The sequence below is a fragment of the Perca fluviatilis genome, chromosome 8, assembly GCF_010015445.1.
Source record: "Perca fluviatilis chromosome 8, GENO_Pfluv_1.0, whole genome shotgun sequence".
NCBI classification, from domain to species: domain Eukaryota; kingdom Metazoa; phylum Chordata; class Actinopteri; order Perciformes; family Percidae; genus Perca; species Perca fluviatilis.
Window position 1 is genome coordinate 7,151,056 of NC_053119.1, and position 23,079 is coordinate 7,174,134.

The following is a 23,079-nucleotide window of genomic DNA, read 5'->3' on the forward strand; positions in this document are numbered from 1 at the left end:
TCTCTGCAGGTTGGGTTAATGAAAGCCACGGACACTGTTTGAGAATTGACGTTTTCCTCCCCAGCAGTGTTTAACCTTTCCTGTGTTTTTGTCCACAGCGGCGTGGGAGGAGACGTGGAGGGGGTGAACCTGCTGCTGAAACAATACATGTGTCCCTCCGTCTACAACAGCTGGGCGACCGACCTGTAGAAGACCCGAAAAAAAGAAAAGAATATAAAAAAAAAGGGATTAAAGCTGATGTTAGAGGGACAAACAATGTTGCTGATGTTCTGGAATAAAGCTCGTTATATATGGATGTAATCATATTTAATATGTAATATGTAAACACAGATATCTTTGTTATTAAAATAAGTTTTATCAAGTACATTATGTGTGTTTCGGTAACTGTGTGGAGAATTTCACACTGACGTCTGGCTACATCACACATACATTCTGGGAGAGGAGGGGTGAAAGAAACTGAGGGTTGTTTGCATTTCTTTAAAGGTCCAGTGTGTAACGTGTTCAGTTGTTCATTATCAAAATCTGTGTTGTCCGTTCATAAACTTTTCCTTTTTCATGAATATTTAGCACCACCATCAAGTCCAAGTATTCCTTTTGGCTTGAAATTTTACATTTGTATTTGCATGAACTGGGATAGAGGCTCCATATTAATGCTCCATCTTGAAATACGTTAGCCGGTAAGGGACATACAGGACATACTGCTCCACCTTTCGCATTTTTGCTGTCAGATGATAAACTCACCGGTGCTGCTAATGCTGCTAATGGGTATCGTAGCTTCCCGCCCAGGCAAGTTTGAAGAAGGAAACATGGAGGACCACACGTATTCAAAATCCAAATTTCAGGAACAGGAGTCTTCTTCTTTGCCCAGAAAAAGAAAAAGGAGATTGAAAAGAGCAAGAGATCGGCTATTTGACGCGTGAAGGCTACCGTAGCTGTAATACGTACTTTGAACTGAGTGGATTGCGATTGCGATATATGATCTCAACGCTAAATGGGAGAAATTCCTACACATTGGACCTTTAAACCAGTCACAATTGTCTTGGACCAATGCCTTGTTGCACGATCCAAAATCTCTTCAAAACTTGCCGTTTTCAGTGTGTAGCTTGCTAGCTCGAAGTTTGTTGTTGTTGTTCCCTGAAGTGAAGGGATTTTGAGAACAGCAACACACACAGAGAGCGGAAGGAGAGGGACATGTCAGTCAATTATCCTGGAAATGTACTTCCATTGATGTGGACTTACTTTGTATCAATAAGGACTTGTAAGTTAGAGTTGGTGTCAGTGAAAGGAGCTTACACTTCTGATGCGTTGATATTAAAAAATGAGACTAAACAACAAAGTTTTTCCTTAGGGTGGAAATAGAGAAAATGTCATGGGGTTGTTAAGAACTAAATGGTCTCTCCTGTGGGGAGCAGGAATGGGATCAGGACATTTGTAGGAAATCTTTAAACAGTTGACAGTTTGGTAAAGAAATGTCACACTGTAGTATGAGGTCCTGTTTTATCAGCACACAAAGTATTTCCACTGTTAAAAAAATGTAAGTTCCGCTAGATGATTCAAATCATTTCTTTCAAAATAAAACAGGTTACTACTGCAAAGCATTAACCTTGTATTGACTTTGGGTCACATTGACCCGTTTTCAATTTTTGTTTTATATCAGAAAATATGGGACGTAGAAATAAGTGCTCAAAATGTGTAGAAGAAAAATTCTTCTTCTTCTTCTTCTTCTTCTTCTTCTTCTTCTTCTTCTTCTTCTGTTGCATTTGTGAGCAGGTCAAGGGAGGCAATTTTGTGTTTGCATGTTTTTAACTATGTTTTGCAGTGCTCTTATTTTTACTAGTCTTGTGTTGTGATTATCCTTCTTTTTGCATGGTTTGTTTTATTGCGTTTCCTTGGGCTTTTGCATGCTTTTATTTTGCAGTGTTTGATTTGTGTACAGTGATGACAACCTGACCTTGCCCCACCCCCGGTGCCAATGGACCTTTTCCACAGCAGCCATTTTTGACTTGTAGTAGGAAAAGCACAGCTGAAGTTGATAACCTTAACGATGGCTCAATTCCATCAAGTGTCCCAGTGAGTCAGCATGTACAATACCAGGGTCTCTCCTAAGTGGAATGTAGCCATCAGTAATGGTTTAATACCAGGACCTCTCCTAAGTGGAATGTAGCCATCAGTAATGGTTTAATACCAGGACCTCTCCTAAGTGGAATGCAGCCATCAGTAATGGTTTAATACCAGGACCTCTCCTAAGTGGAATGCAGCCATCAGTAATGGTTTAATACCAGAACCTCTCCTAAGTGGAATGCAGCCATCATTAATGGTTTAATACCAGGGCCTCTCCTAAGTGGAATGCAGCCATCAGTAATGGTTTAATACCAGGGTCTCTCCTAAGTGGAATGCAGCCATCAGTAATGGTTTAATACCAGGGTCTCTCCTAAGTGGAATGCAGCCATCAGTAATGGTTTTGAATACACCTGTGTTTTTCCTACTATGATATGTCAACATGTCTGCCATGAAAAAGGTCTATTAGTACCGATAGTACTGCAAAGCATAAAAAGTACTTAAAAGCAAGAGTCTCCTCCAGCCAGTCACACACGCAATTCTTTTCCTTTGTACTGCTTCTCTTCCGCACCTGTCTCACATCAACCTTTAACGAGCACAGCACACTATCCTGTGGCCAATCCTGTGCTGTAGAGGGGGTGTGGACCAGCCAATCACAGGTGCTTGTCATCACCATGATTCCCAATCCAATATACAAAACACAGCAAATCCACAAAACCATGCAAATGATAAAACATGCAACACATGGAAACAAATGCAATACACACACAAACATGGATAAAACTCAAACTGGACAATTAACCAAAACAATGCAATGTTGGGAGCAAAATCAAAAGCTGCCTAAAGTCACATTCTGACACATTCTCAGACGATAAGGGCAACAGGACTTGCTTTAAGTGTAGTTGCCCTTGATTCAGCACTCCTCAAATTTGCTGCTGAAAATCTAAAAAAAATAAGTAGGTTTTTAAATATACAGCCTATATAATAACAATGTCTACAGAATTCAACCACATAATCTGAATTCAAAGACAATTTTCCTGTTTTTATGTGCATTTTGAATTTGTATATAAAAAACCTGAGTGGAAACTACAGAATCCTAACCATTTGAGGTTAGATGGCGCTCTTTTAATAACTTCATGTTGGTGCACCCTCTTCTTCTGCAATGGTTCAATGGCTGCATATCATGGCCCTTATTTGACAGCTCCTCAACTCCTCGGTCCTCTGCTGAACCGGAAGTTGTTCTGTCCCTCCTCCGTGAAGGCCGTCTCAAAGCTCTTATTTCTGCCCCGAGGATCGAGGAGGGATCATCGAGGAGCTATAGGCGAGGAAACACGAGAGCAGCCTTCCCTGAAGCTGTGCAGCTGAAAGCCATTCCTAACCCCGCCCAAACAGCTGACAAATTCATGTGACGCTTCAGGCGAAAGGACGTCTCATCCCTCTAAAACACATTTGCTTGTTTCCTCTGTCCTCCCGTGATTCCCGTGCCTCCTCGTGATAGGGACTAAGATGCGAGGAAGGGAGGCAAGTGGAGGACTCAAGGAGGCAATTTATTAAGGGCTATGAGATTCACCGAAATACTGCGTTTACATGCACATAATATTCTGTTTTTTGCCTTTATTCCGAATAAGAAAATATTCCGACTAAGCTGTTGACATGGCTAATGAAAGTGAATCTTCCCGTTTACATGTAGCCGTGCAAAATAGCTTTTTTTCAAAGTTCACCAGCGGCTAAAACTCTAAACTTCAACATTCACTATATTTCTGATTTCTGTGGTTTCTTTTCTGCATGTGTATGTGTTGTGTTTGAGTAAGTAAGTAAGTAAGTAAGTAAACTTTATTTATATAGCACCTTTCACAGACAAAAGGGGTCACAAAGTGCTTTACAGTAAAACAAAAACAGAGCAAAGACAACACATACAAAGCTATATGGCTAATAAAATGCTTGTCTAAAAAGATGAGTCTTCAGGTGTTTTTTAAAGGTTTCCACAGAATCCAAAGCTCTCAAGGTTAACCCTTGTGTTGTCCTTCGGGTCCCAGTGACCCGAAGGACAACACAAGGAGTACTTCCGTTTACTTTGTTGAGAATTGCTCTCTAAACCCTGTTTCTTGTAAAGTAAGTAAGTAAAGTTTATTTCTAGAACACATTTAAACACAGTTTAAGCTGACCAAAATGCTGTACAAACAAGAACTAAGGTGCTGTATTAACCCTTGTTTAGAGAGCAATTCTCCACAAAGTAAACGGAAGTACATAACCCTTGTGTTGTCCTTCGGGTCACTGGGACCCGAAGGACAACACAAGGGTTAAAGGGAGAGAGTTCCAGAGCCTTGGGGCCACCACCGAAAATGCACGATCACCTCTTGTTTTAAAACGTGTTCTAGGAACAATTAAGAGCTCCTGACTTGAAGACCTCAAAGAGCAACCAGGAGTGTGCGCGTGCAGTAGTTCCTGGATGTACGAGGGAGATTGGCCCTATAGGCCTAAAGGCTCTATGTAATAGTTAAAATTTTAAAATTCACTCTAAAGTCCCATCATTGTTGTCAACCACTAATGCAAATTAGGACATGTGAACTCTGGATGTAGGAGAGTGAAGAAAAAGGATAACGCTAATATGAAGACATTATTTGTTGGAAAACTTAATTCAGGCTATCATTTTTAATTATTTCCACTTGTGTACATGTAAACTATGATATGCTCAAGTTGAGCCAATCAAATCTAAGACAATTTGTCACCAAAAAAATGATCTTATATGACTTACCAGCACAAACAGATGCGTGTTATGTTTTTATGACGGGGAAAAGTCCACTGCAGCCATAAAGCCGAGCAGATAAGCCGAGATATTAGACAGACGAGGATCAGTTCTCACAGGAGGGACGGAGACATGGACGGGATTTATCCACGCTTCACCGTGAGGACTTCCTTCAGCTTTCTTCTTCTGATTCTGCTTCAAACGTCCACTGATGCCCAGAACAGTGAGTACTGAAACCTGCTGCTTCATCTGAGGCTTGCTTGTTTTATCTATGACTGGCGGGGTCACCTTACAGAAACTAGTAACAGTCTGCTAACATTTTACATACATACAGACAAACCTGTTCTAACTACACACAATGCGTACATAAATCATGTACAAGTGGAATAAAGCCAGAGGAAAAGCTCAGGGGACTGAAACAGGAAGACGTTTGACATTATGACCATTATGGAGGCCAGAGAGGCGAGGGGTGGAGACATTTACAATAAGCGCTGACATTCAATTTAAGATTTTAAACTATGATGATTTATCAGTTTATCTAGGAGTACATTTGGGCCTTTATTACACCTTGTTTTGTCCTCCCGTTGACCATGCACTTGTTGTCCTCTTTTTTTGCCGTATAGTATAAATGATCACCCATTTATGTGTTATATCTTCTTAGCAAACTTCACTCCAACTTACTACCACTAGTTGTGCAACAGATTCTCACTCCTATGTCGTAAAATATGGACGCTTGGTCAGGTGCCTTTGTCATTGTTTTTGACGCAAAAAGTCTCCTTTAGCGTCATATAACGCGCTTTATCTAAACGCGCTGGGTCGGGACTATTGGCGCAGTTATGTTTAGGAAAAGGTCGTGGGTGGGCTTACGTTTCCGCGACACGCGGGAAGAACAGGGCGGTTGGGTTTAGGAAAAGAAGAAAGCAACTTTAGGAAATGTGTTCTGGGTGAAAGTCCTGTGTTGTTTGACCCATCCACCCCCCCGACCATCCTCCCTACGCGGAATTTAGGCCTACTCGCTACCGTAGTTGCTCTTAGTGTTACGTCATCTTCGTACCCTGTGTAGCTGCTGCTCTCACCGGTGCGTTCTACACACACGCTGAAGGGTGCTTTTTTTTATAAAATAAAAAAAATGATACCTAATTTTTGAATTAAAAAAAAACAACAGAAATAATGATTTATTTTTATTAATAGTTGATATCAGAGGAACCTATATAATAGATAATCACAGAGTGGTATATGTCAAAGTTTGGTCAGGATACTGTTTTTAAACCATTTCATTTATTTATTTATTTTTAAATTGCAGCACATAATCACACCTGTTGTTCTCCCGGGTCAAAATTGACCCGATTTGGTTCGCCAGTTTATTAAGCAAAACATCATCACATTCATTTTATATGAAGCAAAAAAAAGGAAATGTTTTAAAACAAGTTTAAAAAATCTTTAAAATAGTTTCTGGATCAACCTGACCTGTTGATAAAAGACTTGCGATATGGCCTACAGGCTGATAAAAAAATATTCTCCGATCTGGCAGTGCAAGCAGAAAGCTGGGAGTGGACGACAGCCTGAGCTACGAAACGCTGCAAATAAATCCATAAAAATGCAGAGACACCTTCAGATTGTGGAGGCAGAAGCTCCCTCCATGTTTCGGGAGGATTATGTAACTTGTGTTTCCTCCTGCTCAGGACAACACATTGGTTACAAAATCATTTGTATTTAACCACAGCTGTCACAGCACGGACACCTTCTTTAAGACCAATCTTGTGTGTTGAACTGTGCTAAATGGTTCACAGTTCACGCTGTGTTTATACTATAGTAGTCATCTAGAAAACATATTTTTGTAACTTTTTTTTTTAAACATTTAGAGTTAAAGTGCTCATATTATGCTTTTGGGATTTTCCCTTTCCTTTATTGTGTTATATATCTTTTTTGTGCATGTAATAGGTTTACAAAGTGAAAAAGCCCAAAGTCCCCCCCAAAGGGACTTACCATCTCTAACAGAAAACACTGTTCACAAACTGCTCCAAACAGCTCTATTGTAGTCCAGCCTTTACTTCAGAGACAGACGTTATAATGCTCGCCTAGCTGCTAGTGTGGCACACCCTCATACTCTGCTTCTGACTGGCTAGTAGTCCTAACCTAGGTACTGTCAGGGCACGCACTCATACTCTGCTTCTGACTGGCTAGTAGTCCTTACCTAGGTACTCTCAGGGTACGCCCTCATACTCTGCTTCTGACTGGCTAGTAGTCCTAACCTAGGTACTGTCAGGGCACGCACTCATACTCTGCTTCTGACTGGCTAGTAGTCCTTACTTTGGTACTGCACATGTGCGACTCTCAACAAAGATGGAACAGAAGTGAGATGCCTCACTCTGTAGCTAAAACAGAGAGCTCAACACACAGGGTGAAAAGAGGAGCTGCAGCAATGTGCAGTACAACAAAAATATGGTGTTTTTTGAAAATTAAACCACATAAACCTATTCTGGTACAACCTCTTAATACAATTATGAACCTGAAAATGAGCATAATATGAGCACTGTAATGTCCGTAAGATTTTCATCCAGTTAACTGTCTAGAAAGTACCTATCTATCAAAAAGTGAGTTAAAACAATGGTGATTGAACACATGACCCACCGATGAAAGCACTTGTATTTGCTGCTTTGTCAAGTACTACAATCTGAGTGTCTGTGGCGACTTTCCAGCCCTAAAATCAAATTCAGCGGACAGTTAGTGGCGCTTTTTACGTCACTCAGCAGCGGTTGGTCTCTCCCCGTCAGCCCAGGTGGCGCTTGGCAGTGCCGGTTATGCTTCATTTTATTGTACTCGGGAAATTGCAAACTTCCGATGAGGAAAGACGGACGTTTCATCACTGCTAACTCACAATGGCGGACCAATAGACAGAGAATGAAGACAGTTCAACTTTGAGTCCAAATAAAAAAATTAAAAAAAAATTGTTTGTACTGAGCACACAGAGCTCACACTGATGATCCATTTTCTAATCCATTTCTTCTTCTCTCCCACCAGTCTGTAAGGCTCCTTTACAGGTGAACGTTAGGGAAAACAACGCGGTGGGTGATGTCGTGGTGACGATCACTGTCCAACCAGGGGTGACCCTGGAGTTTAAACCTCCCCCTGCAAACCCCGACAACCATTTCCTTCTCGATGGAAACAATCTGATAGCTGCAAGCGTGTTGGATTATGAGGTACTGTAGGACTAATGGTGTCAACCAGATCCAAACCTACGTCTCAGTTCAGGATCTGAAGTCTGTCTGAAAAAAAATACCTGACTGTTGAGCATGACGTTTGTTTTGTTTACAGACTAACAAAACTCATACTGTCAGTATCACCTGCACGGAAACAGCCACAGCTTCCAAGGTAAAACGTTTTTCATACGCTAAACATGTTAAATTATGATGCATTATACTGCACTAATTTTACCCTTTCTATTTTTTACTTCGTGGTGCAATTAAACCAGGGGCGATTTTAGGATCAGACCTTTAGGGGGGCTCAGCCCCTAATGAGAATGTGACACGGATACAATGCCTTGCAAAAGTGTACAGGTGCTTTAGGAAAAGTTCCCCTTGTAAAGGGTGTTTAAAGAGGTTCTACAGGCTCATGAAGGGATTCTCGAAGTTGTTTTGGGTTCTTGCAGAGGTGATAAATGGTGCGTAAGGAGGTTCTCCAGGGACTTGACAAAGTTGTAAAACTCCAGAGAAGGTCATACAGGTGCTTGAGGAGCATACCCAAGTCCTTGAGGATGTTGTTAAGGGTGTTTAAGGAGTTCAGGTTCTTAAAAGGGTTGTACACGTTCTTGAAGAGGTTCTCTGGGAGCTTGAGAAGGTTGTAAAGGTTCTTGATGAAGTGAAGATGCTTGAGGAGCCTGTCTGGGTTCTTGACAAAATTGTACAGGTTCTTGAGTAAGTTGTAAAGGGTTTTTCAAAAGGGTCTACATGGTCTTATGAAGGCTGTACAGGCTCTTGAAGAGGTTCTTCATCTGCTTGAAGAGGTTCGTCAGCTGATTATTGGTTTATATTAAGGGTGAGTAAGGAGGTTTCCAAAGACTTGACAAAAGTTTGTGAGAAGGTTGTACATGTTCTTAAGATGGTTGAACAAGCTCTTGATGAGGTTCTCTGGGAACTTGAGAACGTTTTAAAGGTTCTTGATAAAGTTTCACAGATGCTTGAGGAGCCTGCACAGGTTCTTGAAGAAATTCTCCAAGTGCTTGAGTAAGTTATAAAGGGTGTTTAAAGAGGTTCTAAATGTTCTTGAGAAGGTGGTGCAGGCTCTTGAAGGGATTCTCCATGTGCTTGAAGAGGTTTTAGGTTCTTGAGGAGATTATTGGTTTTTGCAGAGGTTATAAATGGTGCGTAAGGAGGTCCTCCAGGGGCTTGACATGCAACTCAAAGATAGATGTCAGAATTTTGTGTTTTTGATTTATTTCATGTTCTTAATATTTTTAGTAACATATCATTTTCAAGTTGTAGTAAACAAGCAATAATAGTATAAGATCAAAATAAAGAGAGCTCAAAGTTATGTATCCTTGTTTCCAGCTGGACATCATTGTGATTGTAATTGTGGAAAATCTGAATGATAACCGTCCAGTCTTTGCTCATGACACCAACCTTGTGAAAGTTAATGAGGTAAGCAATACCTTTAAATACACAGGAATTATTGTTAAGAACTGACAATGACTAAATGTTGTTTTAATTGATTCCTTTTCTTTCCTTTTTGATTCCTCATTTCTCATGAATTACAGTACCAATATATGGCCAGAAGTATGCAAACGCCATGTTCTTACAGTACATTTCAGACTCTACTGTGCTTCCATCTTTCTTTTATACTAACCATTTGTTTGTTTTTTGGATGTCCAGTTTGATGTGAAAGAGCCTGGCCTGCAAAGAGCTCTGTCATCAAATTCATCCAACAACTTGAGCTTATTAATGCCCATGATTCTATATATATATATATATATATATATATATATATATATATATATATATATATATATATCACGTAAAAACATAATTTTGGCCCTGTAGAGTATAGATAAAAACAGCATATGTTTAGTGAAAGGTGCAGTAGGTACGCCTTATAAAACTAACTTTCTGTCATATATTTTCTGAAACTGACCCTTTGTTCCAGTAGAACTACATGAAGCAGGTAATTAAAAAAAAAAATCCTCCTCTGTCATCACCTACAGCCTGTAGTGCGATTTGCAAAAATCCACCGATCCCTGTTCAGCTGCACCAATCAGAGCCGGGGTGGGGGTGGGGGTCTAACTGTGTGTCAAACACTGCTTAGGCACACGCACACAAGCTGCAGATAGGTTTCCTCCCCTTCCCCTCTCTTCACACGCACTTTATCGTGCACAGCTCTCCCTTGTGGGGGGAGGGTCTTAGGAGACCTTTGGGCTTCAGCAGAAAGGGGGGAGGGACTGAGAAGTTGTCGATGTTCAAATTATTTGGCTAAGTCCTGGATCTTCCCAATCCTACCTAAAGCACTTTTAAGTCTTTTGATAATACTAGTATCAGAGACTTTTCTGAACAAAGAAGTGTTGTTGCAGCTAATTGAGGGTTGCTTCAGTGATTCATTCATTAAAAAATAATCCAAACTGTGTTTCATGTTAATGTTACATCACACTGACTGTTTTTGTCCCAGATGTCTCCTGTAGACACAAGCGTGGGCCGCTTCCCCGCCACAGACTTAGACGGCGACCTAATCTACTACAAACTGACACCTGAATCTGTAAGACCTTGTGTTTGTTTTTCTTTTCTCTCTCAGTATTTCCTACATGTCTTGTTGTTTGTCTTCCCCAGAATTAGATGAGATATTAGTTTAATCTCAAGTACAGAGATAAATGAGGACACGTTTATGCTAGCCTAGCACAAAGACTGAAAGAAGGGGGAAGACTGCTAAAGCGGCCCATCTAAAGAGTTTTTATGTTTCTTTTATTTGATTTCTGCAGACTGGTTTTAAACTAAGATCACCTACCAATCCGGATCTCCTCGTTGAGACACCTCTCGACTATGACAAAGTCAAAAATGTCGAACTGATATTATTCGCTCAGGTGAGTGCTGCTCACTGCTGGTTCTAAACACTGATTTCCTTTTTCAATCATAACTAAAAATTTACTTACATTGTCTACAAAAGACTATAAACCAAATAAAAATCCGGAGCCAAAGTATTCATGGGCAGGGCCTTCAATCTCTATAAAATGTTCGGACCCCACAGAATCTTGAGTCCCTCAACAGCTGAACCTTGTATGACTATTTTATTCCAGTTTCTCTGACATCGGCCGACTGTCTATTATACTGAATGTATTATACTATGTTGTACTGAAATAATCAAGTTGTTTTCTTTTTCTTTCTAAGGACACACCATTGGCACCGGCCAGTAGCAGGATGCCATTCAATGCCAGCACCACCATCATGGTCACCATCTTAGACGTGGACAACAGGCCGCCGTGGTTCCAACCCTGCAGCAAGCACGAGGTCGGGGGGGCTGTGATCTGCCAGAGTGCCGGCTACACCACCAAGGTCGTCTTAAACGAACAAGAGGTGCGGCACTTTACCTAGAAAGTCCAGCACTGATTCTGAACAGCCTGGTGACAAACGTAGATGGAGTGAAGCCATGTGATGTTGGCTGAACTGCATTATTTGATCCATGAGCCAATCATCGAGCTCCTTGACTAAAGGTCCGGATACACTATTGGGGGTCTACTAGAATAGGTTAACTGCACATGCTTTGATGTTCAAAAAACATATTATGTTTCTCATACTACCCATTGAAGCAGCACCTCTTCCTGCCTTCCTGAAAAGCTCAGTCTGTTCAGATTGGTCAGCTGGGCCACTCTGTTGTGATTGGTCAACCAAATTCAAACAAGCCGCTGGGCGGGCTGTGCTTGCTCAGGCAGCACCAAAGGGCAGCAAAAATAAAAAAAATAAACTGGGCTGGCTTTCTCAGTCAGTGACATCACTAATTGAGGAATTTCTAACAGGAATGTGGGCGAGGTGTTTTTAGGCAGTTGAGAAAAAGTGCTGTCTATGGGAGAGATAGCTCCATTTGGAGTGTTTTTTTTGTAGTTTTCACATCTATTACATACACAAACAACTATATACAGTGCCTTGCGAAAGTATTCGGCCCCTTGAACGTTTCGACCTTTTGCCACATTTCAGGCCTCAAACATAAAGATATAAAACTGTAATTTTTTGTGAAGAATCAACAACAAGTGGGTCCCAATTATGAAGTGGAACGAAATTCATTGGCTATTTCAAACTTTTTAACAAATAAAAACTGAAAACGTGATGCGGCAAAATTATTCAGCCCCTTTACTTTCAGTGCAGCAAAACTCTCTCCAGAAGTTCAGTGAGGATCTCTGAATGATCCAATGTTGACCTAAATGACTAATGATGATAAATAGAATCCACCTGTGTGTAATCAAGTCTCCGTATAAATGCACCTGCTCTGTGATAGTCTCAGAGGTCCGTTATAAGCGCAGAGCATCATGAAGAACAAGGAACACACCAGGCAGGTCCGAGATACTGTTGTGGAGAAGTTTAAAGCCGGATTTGGATACAAAAAGATTTCCCAAGCTTTAAACATCCCAAGGAGCACTGTGCAAGCGATAATATTGAAATGGAAGGAGTATCAGACCACTACAAATCTACGAAGACCCGGCCGTCCCTCTAAACTTTCAGCTCATACAATGAGAAGACTGATCAGAGATGCAGCCAAGAGGCCCATGATCACTCTGGATGAACTGCAGAGATCTACAGCTGAGGTGGGAGACTCTGTCCATAGGACAACAATCAGTCGTATACTGCACAAATCTGGCCTTTATGGAAGAGTGGCAAGAAGAAAGCCATTTCTTAAAGATATCCATAAAAAGTGTCGTTTAATGTTTGCCAAAAGCCACCTGGGAGACACACCAAACATGTGGAAGAAGGTGCTGTGGTCAGATGAAACCAAAATCGAACTTTTGGCAACAATGCAAAACGTTATGTTTGGCGTAAAAGCAACACAGCTCATCACCTCCAACACACCATCCCCACTGTCAAACATGGTGGTGGCAGCATCATGGTTTGGGCCTGCTTTTCTTCAGCAGGGAGGGAAGATGGTTAAAATTGATGGGAAGATGGATGAAGCCAAATACAGGACCATTCTGGAAGAAAACCTGGTGAGCGTCTGAAAAGACCTGAGACTGGGACGGAGATTTGTCTTCCAACAAGACAATGATCCAAAACATAAAGCAAAATCTACAATGGAATGGTTCACAAATAAACATATCCAGGTGTTAGAATGGCCAAGTCAAAGTCCAGACCTGAATCCAATCGAGAATCTGTGGAAAGAACTGAAAACTGCTGTTCACAAACGCTCTCCATCCAACCTCACTGAGCTCGAGCTGTTTTGCAAGGAGGAATGGGCAAAAATGTCAGTCTCTCGATGTGCAAAACTGATAGAGACATACCCCAGCGATTTACAGCTGTAATTTGCCGAAAAGGTGGCTACAAAGTATTAACTTAAGGGGGCTGAATAATTTTGCACGCCCAGTTTTTTATTTGTTTAAAAGGTTTGAAATATAAATTTCGTTCCACTTTATGATTGTGTCCCACTTGTTGTTGATTCTTCACAAAAAATTACAGTTTTATATCTTTATGTTTGAGGCCTGAAATGTGGCAAAAGGTCGAAAAGTTCAAGGGGGCCGAATACTTTCGCAAGGCACTGTAACACATTAAAAAAAATCAAAAAAAGCATAATTGGGGCTCTTTAAATGCTGCACATATATAGCTGCCTCCAGAGTAGTAATAACTAGAAGGGCACTCGGAGTCCGATTTTTTTCCCTCAAAATTCGGTTAAAATATTTGCTACATTTGTATGAAAACCTGTCTAGTCTCTCCTCAAACCCTTTCATGATGTTGCACTTGAACATACGAAAAGCGACAGAAGTAGTTATGTGAAGAATGAAAAAAAGAAAGCTTGAGAGAGACAAACCCTTACTTCCACACCTCCAAGCACCTGACAAATCAGGTAAAGTAGCCTATGCACAGATTGTTAGATTGTCAGTTTCAGACAGATATTGTTGGATGCATCCAAATCTGCTGTCAGAAAGGAGGTTTCATTCAGATGCTGTTAGACAATCTGACAAGTAATCAGTTTGAAGCAGGCTGAGGCCTTAAGCAGCCTCTGAAGACCACTGTGCTCATGCCAAAGGACGACTTTCCCTGCTGTGCCAGACACGAGATGATGTTGAAGTGTTTTCTCCTGTGCAGACCGGAGTATTACCTCTGGAACCAGGACCGCTGTACGCCATCGACGGAGACTCAGGGATAAATCAGGCAATGGCGTACTCATTCTTGAATGGTAAGCATCGTATTATAATAAACAACACTCCATTGTCCCCAGACATACTGTAAGTTGTTGATGATTGGCAGGTAGAAGCAGCTCAGTCTGTCTGTGCTTTAGGAGATGCTGACGGCCTGTTTGCGATCAACCCAAACACGGGGAACATCACCATGCTGAAGCCGACCGATGTTTTGGAGACGATAAGTCTGACAGTGCTGGTAAAGACAAAACATTGACTTGTTTTTATTCGATTCGTTCAAATCAGATCTGTGTTGTGTCCTATTGCTCCAAAAGGTCTTGGGTTTGTTATAAATGAAAGAAACACACCATTGTAACATATAACCCAAACAAACAAGAAACTACATTTTAACCTAGATGTCTTTTCACCAGAGCCATAGCAGCCACTCAAGAGTCTAAGGTCATGTCCTCGATTAGTTGTCAACTACTTAATTAATCAGCAACTATCTTGTTAAACCATTATTCAGTTTAAGTTTTTTTTTAATTCTCTGATTCCAGCTTTTCTAAGGTAAATATTTCTTCTCTCCTCTGTGACAGTAAACTGGATATCTTTGAGTTGTGAACAAAACAAGACATTTGAGGACATCATATTGGGCTTTGAAACACTGATCAACATTCCCCCCCCCCCCCATTTTCTGCCATGTTTAGGGTTTGTACTTTAAAATGAAGTACCAGAAGTGCACATTTGGCAGTTTGGAGGAGGTTTTGAAACTAAGTTGAGATCATACTGTAAGATCAAATTAACAGAACATCGAAGTAAACGGTTAAATCTATACATCCATGAGTCATTTATTGAAAGATTGACAGAGTTCAGAAATGTATTAGTTAGGTGGAGTTGGACTTCTGACTCAAGTATTTCTAAAACTCTGGTTACAGTCCTGCTGTTTTTCTCTCCCAGGCTGCTCAGAGGACGAACAGTTATCAGTTTGCCACCACCAGCGTCACAGTCAGCGTGCAGGTGAAGAGTTTCCACCCTCCAAAGTTTCAGAGTCCTCACTACGAAGGTGTCATCACCGCAGTCGGCGTCATGGCGATGGACCCGAAGAACAAGGACCAGCCGCTGCGGATCCTCGCCACGGATGATGACTACAACGCCACTGGGGTAAAGCACTGATTCTAGACTCTGTGCACTTCTACTGACTCAAATTGTGTTTCCATTTACCGTTTTTTACGAGCAAATTCAATTTTGTGCATAAAAAAACTTGAGTGAATCCAGTATTGATAAAAGTCAAACACAGCAAAGTATGATCTGTGTTAGTCTATATCGCCGACGTTCAACTTCCGGGATTGTTCAGGTGCCGCAGCAAATTCCTCCAGATGTCACTCTTTTAGGACGGATGTCCGTCACCTTCAGCTTTCTTTGTGTTGCAATTTTAAACTCCGGTAGATCTATGAGGACTATGGTTAACTGCTCCTCAGATCTCTGCAGGGTAAATCCAGACAGCTAGCTAGACTATCTGTCCAATCTGAGTTTTCTGTTGTACGACTAAAACTACTTTTGAATGTACATGTTCCACCAAAACAAGTTCCTTCCCGAGGCTATTTTGCAGCGGCACCGTTGCTCCGTCCGGCGCTCAGCGCCGCCCAAGGCAATTGTGATTGGTCTAAAGAACTGCCAATAAGCCAAAGCACGTTTTTCTCCCATCCCAGAATGCTGTGTGGACTAGCCAGACCCTCCTCGGCAGCGCTGTGGAGGAGGGTCTGGCAATGTGAGACTAGATCCATGTGAACCTTCCCCACAAAAAATACATGAAACAAACAGAAATCTCCATCATGTTTTCCACATCAATTTCATTTGTTTGAGATTTGACCAAAGACTCTTTATAACTAAAAGTAGTGCATTACACGCCTCGCCAATAGTATGAAACGCTTCACACGTTCAACGTTCACTACACTTTTCCATCGCGGCCCATACCCATTCAGGAGACAGGAAGTGTGTACCGTTTCAATCCATCGGCAATCTGCAATCTTTAGCTATGGGGTTATATTTTAAAGACCCTATCTCGTTGTGTTCCCTTCTTCTGCAATTGTGTTTTATGTTTTTTTTCATACATTTTTGGTAAATTTTGATGGCAACTTAACTTCAGACATCAAGTTGTTGTAATAGAAAACTTCTGATTTATTGGGTAACATTACGTGCTTTCATATTTTCTCTGAATACATTTGCAAATATTAAACCTTTATGATTTTAAAATGCAAACACAGAAGCAAATTTCAGATGTGGGCAGTAATTCAGAGGTGTAGAGCAGACTATTTTGCATCACATTTTTTGGTAAACCCTCTTAATTTCTTAAATAAGTAGTGGGCTGCTGTTTAACCAAATATTCATTGTATCGGTTTTGAGTGTTTGACGACTGAGGCAGTCTTTTGGGAGTGTTCTGTCTTCCTGATGTGCATCACAAACCTTTTCATTTCTGCCCAAACAGGGTCTAAATCCCCACATCACTTACTACGTTGATGGGAACAGTGATTTCTCCATCATTGGCGGCTATTTGTTCATGACAAAGGATCTCCCAGAGGCCACATTATCTCTAAAAGTGAGTTTAACAAACCTATAGTCAAACTTAAAGTGACTAATTGATGGTCATTTTCTTATTAAGCACTCAACTTTAACTTCCTACTTCCAGGTGGTGGCAATGGACACGTCTAACGAAGAATCGGCAACAGCTCAGCTCTCAGTGGAGGTGACATCAGGTAGGAAAATAACCTTCACAAATTGCTAAATATTGAAAAGCAGTCAACAAAACCAGTCTGGCTCTGCTTCATCTTTGGCTCAATGCAGCGTTTTCCTCCAATGTACTGCATGGCCTTTAAATACATGCCAACATGAGTGTCAGAATGAAGAGCTTTTAGCTTGTAATATGCAAATGGTTTCTGCCAAAGAACTTTTCCAGGAACCTTTTTATGAATACAGGCATTTCAACCAGAAGTCCCAGGGTGTACATTTACTACACTGGGTAGCCTTGTTGGGAGTGTTCTATTCATTGCGTGGGAAACAGAGGCTGATTATTTCCTGTCAACTGTGTTTAGTTATGTTTTTAATTTGTGTTATGCATTCAATGTAGCACAGTCCGGGGGTTGGTCTGCCCTCATGTCACACAAAAGCAGCAACAGAGTTCACCTGGATGTAGACCTTTTCATGCCGTCTTAGTGCATTTACAACACAGTGTTTGATTGGCAGCGCTCCAATTAGTTGAGTTCATTTAAATTGCAACATTAAGGTGTGAATGCTTAGCGTGCGTTCAGGCTGAACAAAACGTGAATTTCAGGGACGGGCCGGCCGTCTAAAGTATAGAGCGTATGCGACCCAAAGCTGGTTTGCTCCAGGTGGTGTAAGAAGACGTGGAGACACATCTGCATGAGTTGAACATTTTTCAACTTGTGCGAAAGATTGGTGCATTTCCTGAAGCTTTATGATTCCACTTCATGAACATTTACAGACAGGACAAATTAACAGAAAATCTAAACATCTGATGTTCCTGGTAAGATTTAATATCAGGCCATGGGCCTCATTCATCAACCATCTTGAGTGCTGAAAATTCACTTTGCGTCCAGTCTGAAGCACCTTTATGTTTAGAAGAAACCAGATACATGACATGAAACCATAAGCTTCAAAAAGTGTACTCTCCTCCCAGGTCTCACCACGACCAGTTTGCCTCAGAGCACTACAGACATTACGGTAATGACGTCCACAGGGGAATCCACCACCGACCTCGGTACGACCAGTGAAAGCATCGTCTCCACCACCGACCTCGGTACGACCAGTGAAAGCATCGTCTCCACCACTGATCCTAGTTTGACCAGTGAAGGAAGCGTTTCCACAGCCAGCACAGCTCACCCAGGTGGTCACTCTTTTCTCTCCATACCTTATCCCTTGTGTTGTCCTTCGGGTCCCCGGGACCCGTTCAGTTTATTTGGCGTTTTTGCACTGGCCTGGCGTTGAGCTTCGGGTCCCCCGGTGACCCTCGCGTACTATGTGATGTCATTTCACGTGAACTGGCACGGGTCCCAGAGACCCGTGCTGCGATCGAACGCGTTTCGACAGGCTAATACAAAATGTAAATAAACTAACCAATTCCCCATGACACGAAGGACAATACAAGGCCGTTTGGTCGGCATCTGTATTGCCTGCACCAAAGTCCAATTTGCGGAAACGAGACACATAGAAGGGTGTGTTTCGAGCCGTAGGATGTGGGTGATCCCTTGTGGACCATTGTGTGTTTGGATGTTGGATTTTAAAACGCCCCCCTTTGAAAGCCGGTTTCAACCTCACACATACTTCTCGTTAAGTCATATCAAATATGAATATTCGATGTAGACGGCAACCAACCCAGAAGATGAAAGAGTCCACATCTAAGTTCCTGTAAAAGTCGAGTTCACACTGTGTTTAAAGGACAATTCCGACGCAAAATGAACCTAGGAGTTAATAACATATGTGTACCGAGTCGAACGTTCTCTGGGATATGTTTTCATGCTAATCGAATGTGTCTCTAGCTTTAAACAAGGTAGCGCAAACCAGTGGTTACCTGCTAACGCTAGCTTTCGGGGCACTTGGTAAATCACTTACTTACTATTTTTATACCACTAACAAGGCTCAAAATAGCACCACACTTAAAGAGTAGCATAATGAGGGTCCCTGCATGCAAACCGAAGCATTGAGAACTTTCTAAGTGTACAGACAGTTTATTTATTAAGACAGTAGCGTTCGTGTTTACATTCAGGCGCCATCTTAGAATAGTCATGGGACCCTCATTATGCTGCCTTTTAAGTGTGGCGCTATTTTGAGCCTTGTTAGTGGTATAAAATAGTGATTCACCAAGTGCCCCGAAAGCTAGCGTTTATGTAACCACGGGTTTTGCTTTTGTTTAAAGCTAGAGATGCATTCGATTAGCATGAAAACAGATCCCAGAGAACGGTCAACTCGGTACACATATGTTATTAACCCCTAGGTTCATTTTGCACCGGAATTGTCCTTTAAGAGCTGCCGGCTCTTAAACAGGTGTCTTGTTTTGACATTCAAAGCGACCCACCACAGAGATCTGCTTTGTCATTAAAAAAAGTCATTAAAAGTAATAGTATAGTATGTCATAATAAAAGTAATAAAGTCAAACAAAATGATTAAAAAGTCATTTTATAGTATAGTATGTTGAACATTTGTCATTAAAAAGTCATTAAAAAAAAGCTTTTCAGATTAGGAATGACAACTTGTTGACAGGTAGTGGTTGCATTGCAACTAGTGGCACCTTGATTGTCACCGGAATTCATTCTGTCATTGATTGTTCAGTCCCAATCTCCAATTTGATACTCTTTCCTCAAATTAATTAGTTTTTGTATGCTGTGCACACACACACACACACACACACACACACACACACACACACACACACACACATCAAAACAAATATGACCCAGGGTTATAACAATTTAGACTGCAGTCACATTTAAGATTGACCACCAAGTTGGTTTCTGACTGAGCTGTTTTTTCGTGACGCCTGTATTCAGTGACCTTTGTTCCTGCTGTGATCGTACCGTCAGGTGGCTACGGACTGGTGGAAATGGCAGCGCTCGGTGCAACCCTGGGTGTCCTGCTGTTTATCTGTCTCGTGGTCATCGTGGTGCTCGCTGTTTGCATTCGTAAAGGGAAAGCCAACTGGAAAAAGATCGACGAAGCCAGCATGTTCCAAAGCTCTGTAAGTTCAAAAGGTTGTCAAAGTGCTCGGAGTAAGGGCAAGAACAGCGAGAAAAGAAATGTGTTTTAACAAATCCAGACTTGTACACTACCACTTAAATAAAGTGACAAACAAGCGGTTATCTTAAACCATCTAGGTACGGTATTTATCAGTCTGTCCAACAATTTGGTTCAGAGACAGATATCCATGCAACTACTGGTCAGATTTCCATGAATGTTTCTGCAGATATAAATGGCTCCCAGGGAATGAGTCATGCTATTGGTCATCCCCCATTTTCTCTGGGACCATCTATAAGACAAAATGTCCATTTGCATTTAAGAAATCTGAATCCCTTTAAAAAATTAAGTCATAATGCTCTGGACAAAACAACAGCTTTTGTTTCCCGTGAATGTCTATACGAAGAATCAGCTACAGTTCATTAAACTTCCTTCAGTTTGATCTTCTTCTAAACTTTATTAAGTTTTTCTGATGCCTAAACATAATCAAGCAAACAAAAACGAAATAAACCTATGTTTATTTAGACACGTCCAAAACTGACGCTAGAGGGGTACAAAGAGCGTCATAGTTGAAGGATATAGGGCCACTGACCGAGCATCGCTATTTGATAAGTTGTAATCTATTAACTGAATGTGTTGTCCCTACACAGTTGGGTCAAGGTTCGGGGGGTGAGAAGGAGGGCATCCAGTACACCAATGAGGCCTTCCAGAACGATGAAGATGGAGGCAGCACTGGCTCCGGCAGTCCAACGGGGAAAAGCGACGAGGCCATCGTGAAGTCTTCGGTGCCTCTGCACGTCCTCCTGCGCGACGACACCAGCCACGATGGATCGGACAACGCCGACGGCGAGAAGGAGGTGAAACCCATCCTGACCAAGGAGAGACGCATGGACGACGGGTACAAGTCGGTCTGGTTTAAGGAGGACATCGACCCCGACGCCAAGGAGGAAGTGGTCATTATCCCCGACAGCAGAGAGGACAACAGCGAGGACGAGGACGAGCAGTCATCCAGCGACAGAGAGGAGAACGGAGACGACACCCCGAGGGTCGTCTTTAACGATGCCGATCTGGACAGCGGACTCGGGGTGAAGATGGAGGATCCAGCAGAGGACTCGGAGGATGACAACATGTTGACCGCTGATCTGTGAAAGAACGCCAAAAGGGAAAGACGAGTACATAGCGGGAACCACCCTCAATAAAATCTAATGATTAATTATCAGCAGTCTTGTAACCATAGATACAAAACATATTTATATCTATGGTTGTAACACTCTGCCTTATCAGTCCATCACAGAGAACCAGTGACACAGAAACAGATCTGAACGCACCTTATGAAAATAGGAGTATGAGGATTTTAAATAAATGGAACCTTTTATTCTTTATGTAAATACTTAACGTGTCAATAATTAATATAGTGTAACCTGATTAAAGATATATACTGGTATATACAGTATATGTTCATGTTAAAGAAATTAGTTTGAGGCTACTGAGATCAGTGTAGTGGCAATACGTTTCTGTGGACCCCTAGTGGTCCTTACTAGCATTGCAGTTATCGTCCAAGGTTTTTTTAAACCATTTTATTTATTGATTTATGCTCACTACAATCAGACATGTATTTTAAACTTCCTTGTGTGTTAAGGCGATGTAATAGAAGAAAGAATCGGCTCTCCCTGTAGTTAAACACTGGAAAGTGGAGATTACTGGTTTTTGAGTTGATTATTTACGGTTTGTGTGTTGGTTGTTCAGGGCTGACAGATGAATACAACGAATCAAGGTGTTTAAAACTAGAGAGAGAAACAGCAGGTGATAAAAACAGATGTCTGTTACGGTATGGGGTAATAAAACCCTCCCTGCTGATGCTGAAGGCTGTAAAACATGATGACGGAAACAAACTCTGAACTTCCATCAAATGACACCCTAGCAGTTATCAGAAATGTTTGTCATCGGATTAACTGAAGGAATTAATGCTCAAGTTGAACTTGGGAGAAAAAACTGATGTAAATAAAAGTCTGTTAATGAAGAAAATTATTATCATTATTAATATTATTATTATTAATAAACCCTTACACTGAGGAATAAGACGCTTTATAATTCGTGTCTTCCTACTTTTATGATAATTTTGAAGGGGACATATCAGGGCAAGGGGATCTGTCGCTAATGAGCTAACGGCACTGTAGCTGCCTTGCTTTTGGCTTTTTAAGATCAAGATTTAAAATTTCCTTTATTTTCATTTCTTCACGTATTTACATAGCCTGCATAAAGACAACGAAATGCTGTTCCCCAAAGTGCAAGTTGTTAGTAATAACAATATAAATCATTAAAACAGTAACAGTAGATAGGTCTAGCTTGCAGGCAAACTAGCTTCCATTGCTATCACGCTTAAAGGTCCCATACTGTGCTAATTTTCAGGTTCAAACTTGTATTTGGGGTTTTTAGAACATAATTACATGCTTTAATGTTCAAAAACAAAAAAAATGTCATACTGTCTGTCTAAATAGAACTGTATTCACCCTCTCCGTTTTAGCACCCGTCTCTTTAAGCCCCCCTCCCTAAAAGCCTAGTCTGCTCTGATTAGCTTGTGAGAAAATATGGTGCATGAATATTAATTCACTACTTCTACTGAATATGTAGTTATCTAATCCTCAAACAGAAGTGTTATTATGGAACCCAAGCAACTTCTAGTCAAGACCCGCACTTCAATAGCATTCACACACACACTACTATTGGCCAGGCGTCCATGCTTACGCAAGGTAACGTAACCCGATTTGTTCAGGTCCTAGCCCCTGACCAATCGGCTATCCGAACCTTAACCACTCGAGGTCAATGCCTAACCCCGACCAATCGAGCTGCTTCGTAGGGCGGGACTTGCCTAGAACTTATGTGGGATCCATAATAACGCAACAGAGAAGACTAACTTTCCTTCTGAAACCACAGGTTACACCTCAACCTGCGGATGATTCTCTACTGACACCAACAGACGGAAGCTGGTAGTGCACAGAAACAACAACAACACGAGATTGCCAGTGTTTGACATTTGATTTTATTTAAATAAAAACATCACATTTTTAACAACAGAAATCATATCATTTTAAAAAAGTACACCTATTTGTACAATGCCACCATTTTATAAAACCATTATTATTATTTCGAAAGACACAAACAAGCAGATAGAGAAAAGTTCACAACGTTTAAGAGACGAAAGGGGAAACCTGAGAAACCACAAAACTAACTG

General features: G+C 41.3%; 1 protein-coding gene across 2 annotated transcripts; it reads left to right on the top strand.

Moving 5' to 3' along the window:
• The first annotated feature begins 4,909 nt into the window (after positions 1 to 4,909).
• Positions 4,910 to 21,412, top strand: cdhr5b (cadherin-related family member 5b). 2 transcript variants are annotated; one of them, XM_039807497.1, is made up of 15 exons: positions 4,910 to 5,027; positions 7,826 to 8,004; positions 8,120 to 8,176; positions 9,352 to 9,441; positions 10,460 to 10,546; positions 10,767 to 10,868; positions 11,173 to 11,358; positions 14,071 to 14,161; positions 14,264 to 14,361; positions 15,060 to 15,263; positions 16,588 to 16,698; positions 16,789 to 16,855; positions 17,797 to 18,003; positions 19,697 to 19,851; positions 20,498 to 21,412. In XM_039807497.1, the coding sequence occupies exons 1-15, from the start codon at positions 4,937 to 4,939 to the stop codon at positions 20,993 to 20,995; spliced, it is 2,223 nt and encodes a 740-aa protein (XP_039663431.1). In that variant the 5' UTR covers positions 4,910 to 4,936; the 3' UTR covers positions 20,996 to 21,412. The 2 variants fall into 2 exon arrangements, with proteins under 2 accessions (XP_039663431.1, XP_039663432.1); XM_039807498.1 differs by lacking the exon at positions 17,797 to 18,003.
• Positions 21,413 to 23,079: the final 1,667 nt, after the last annotated feature.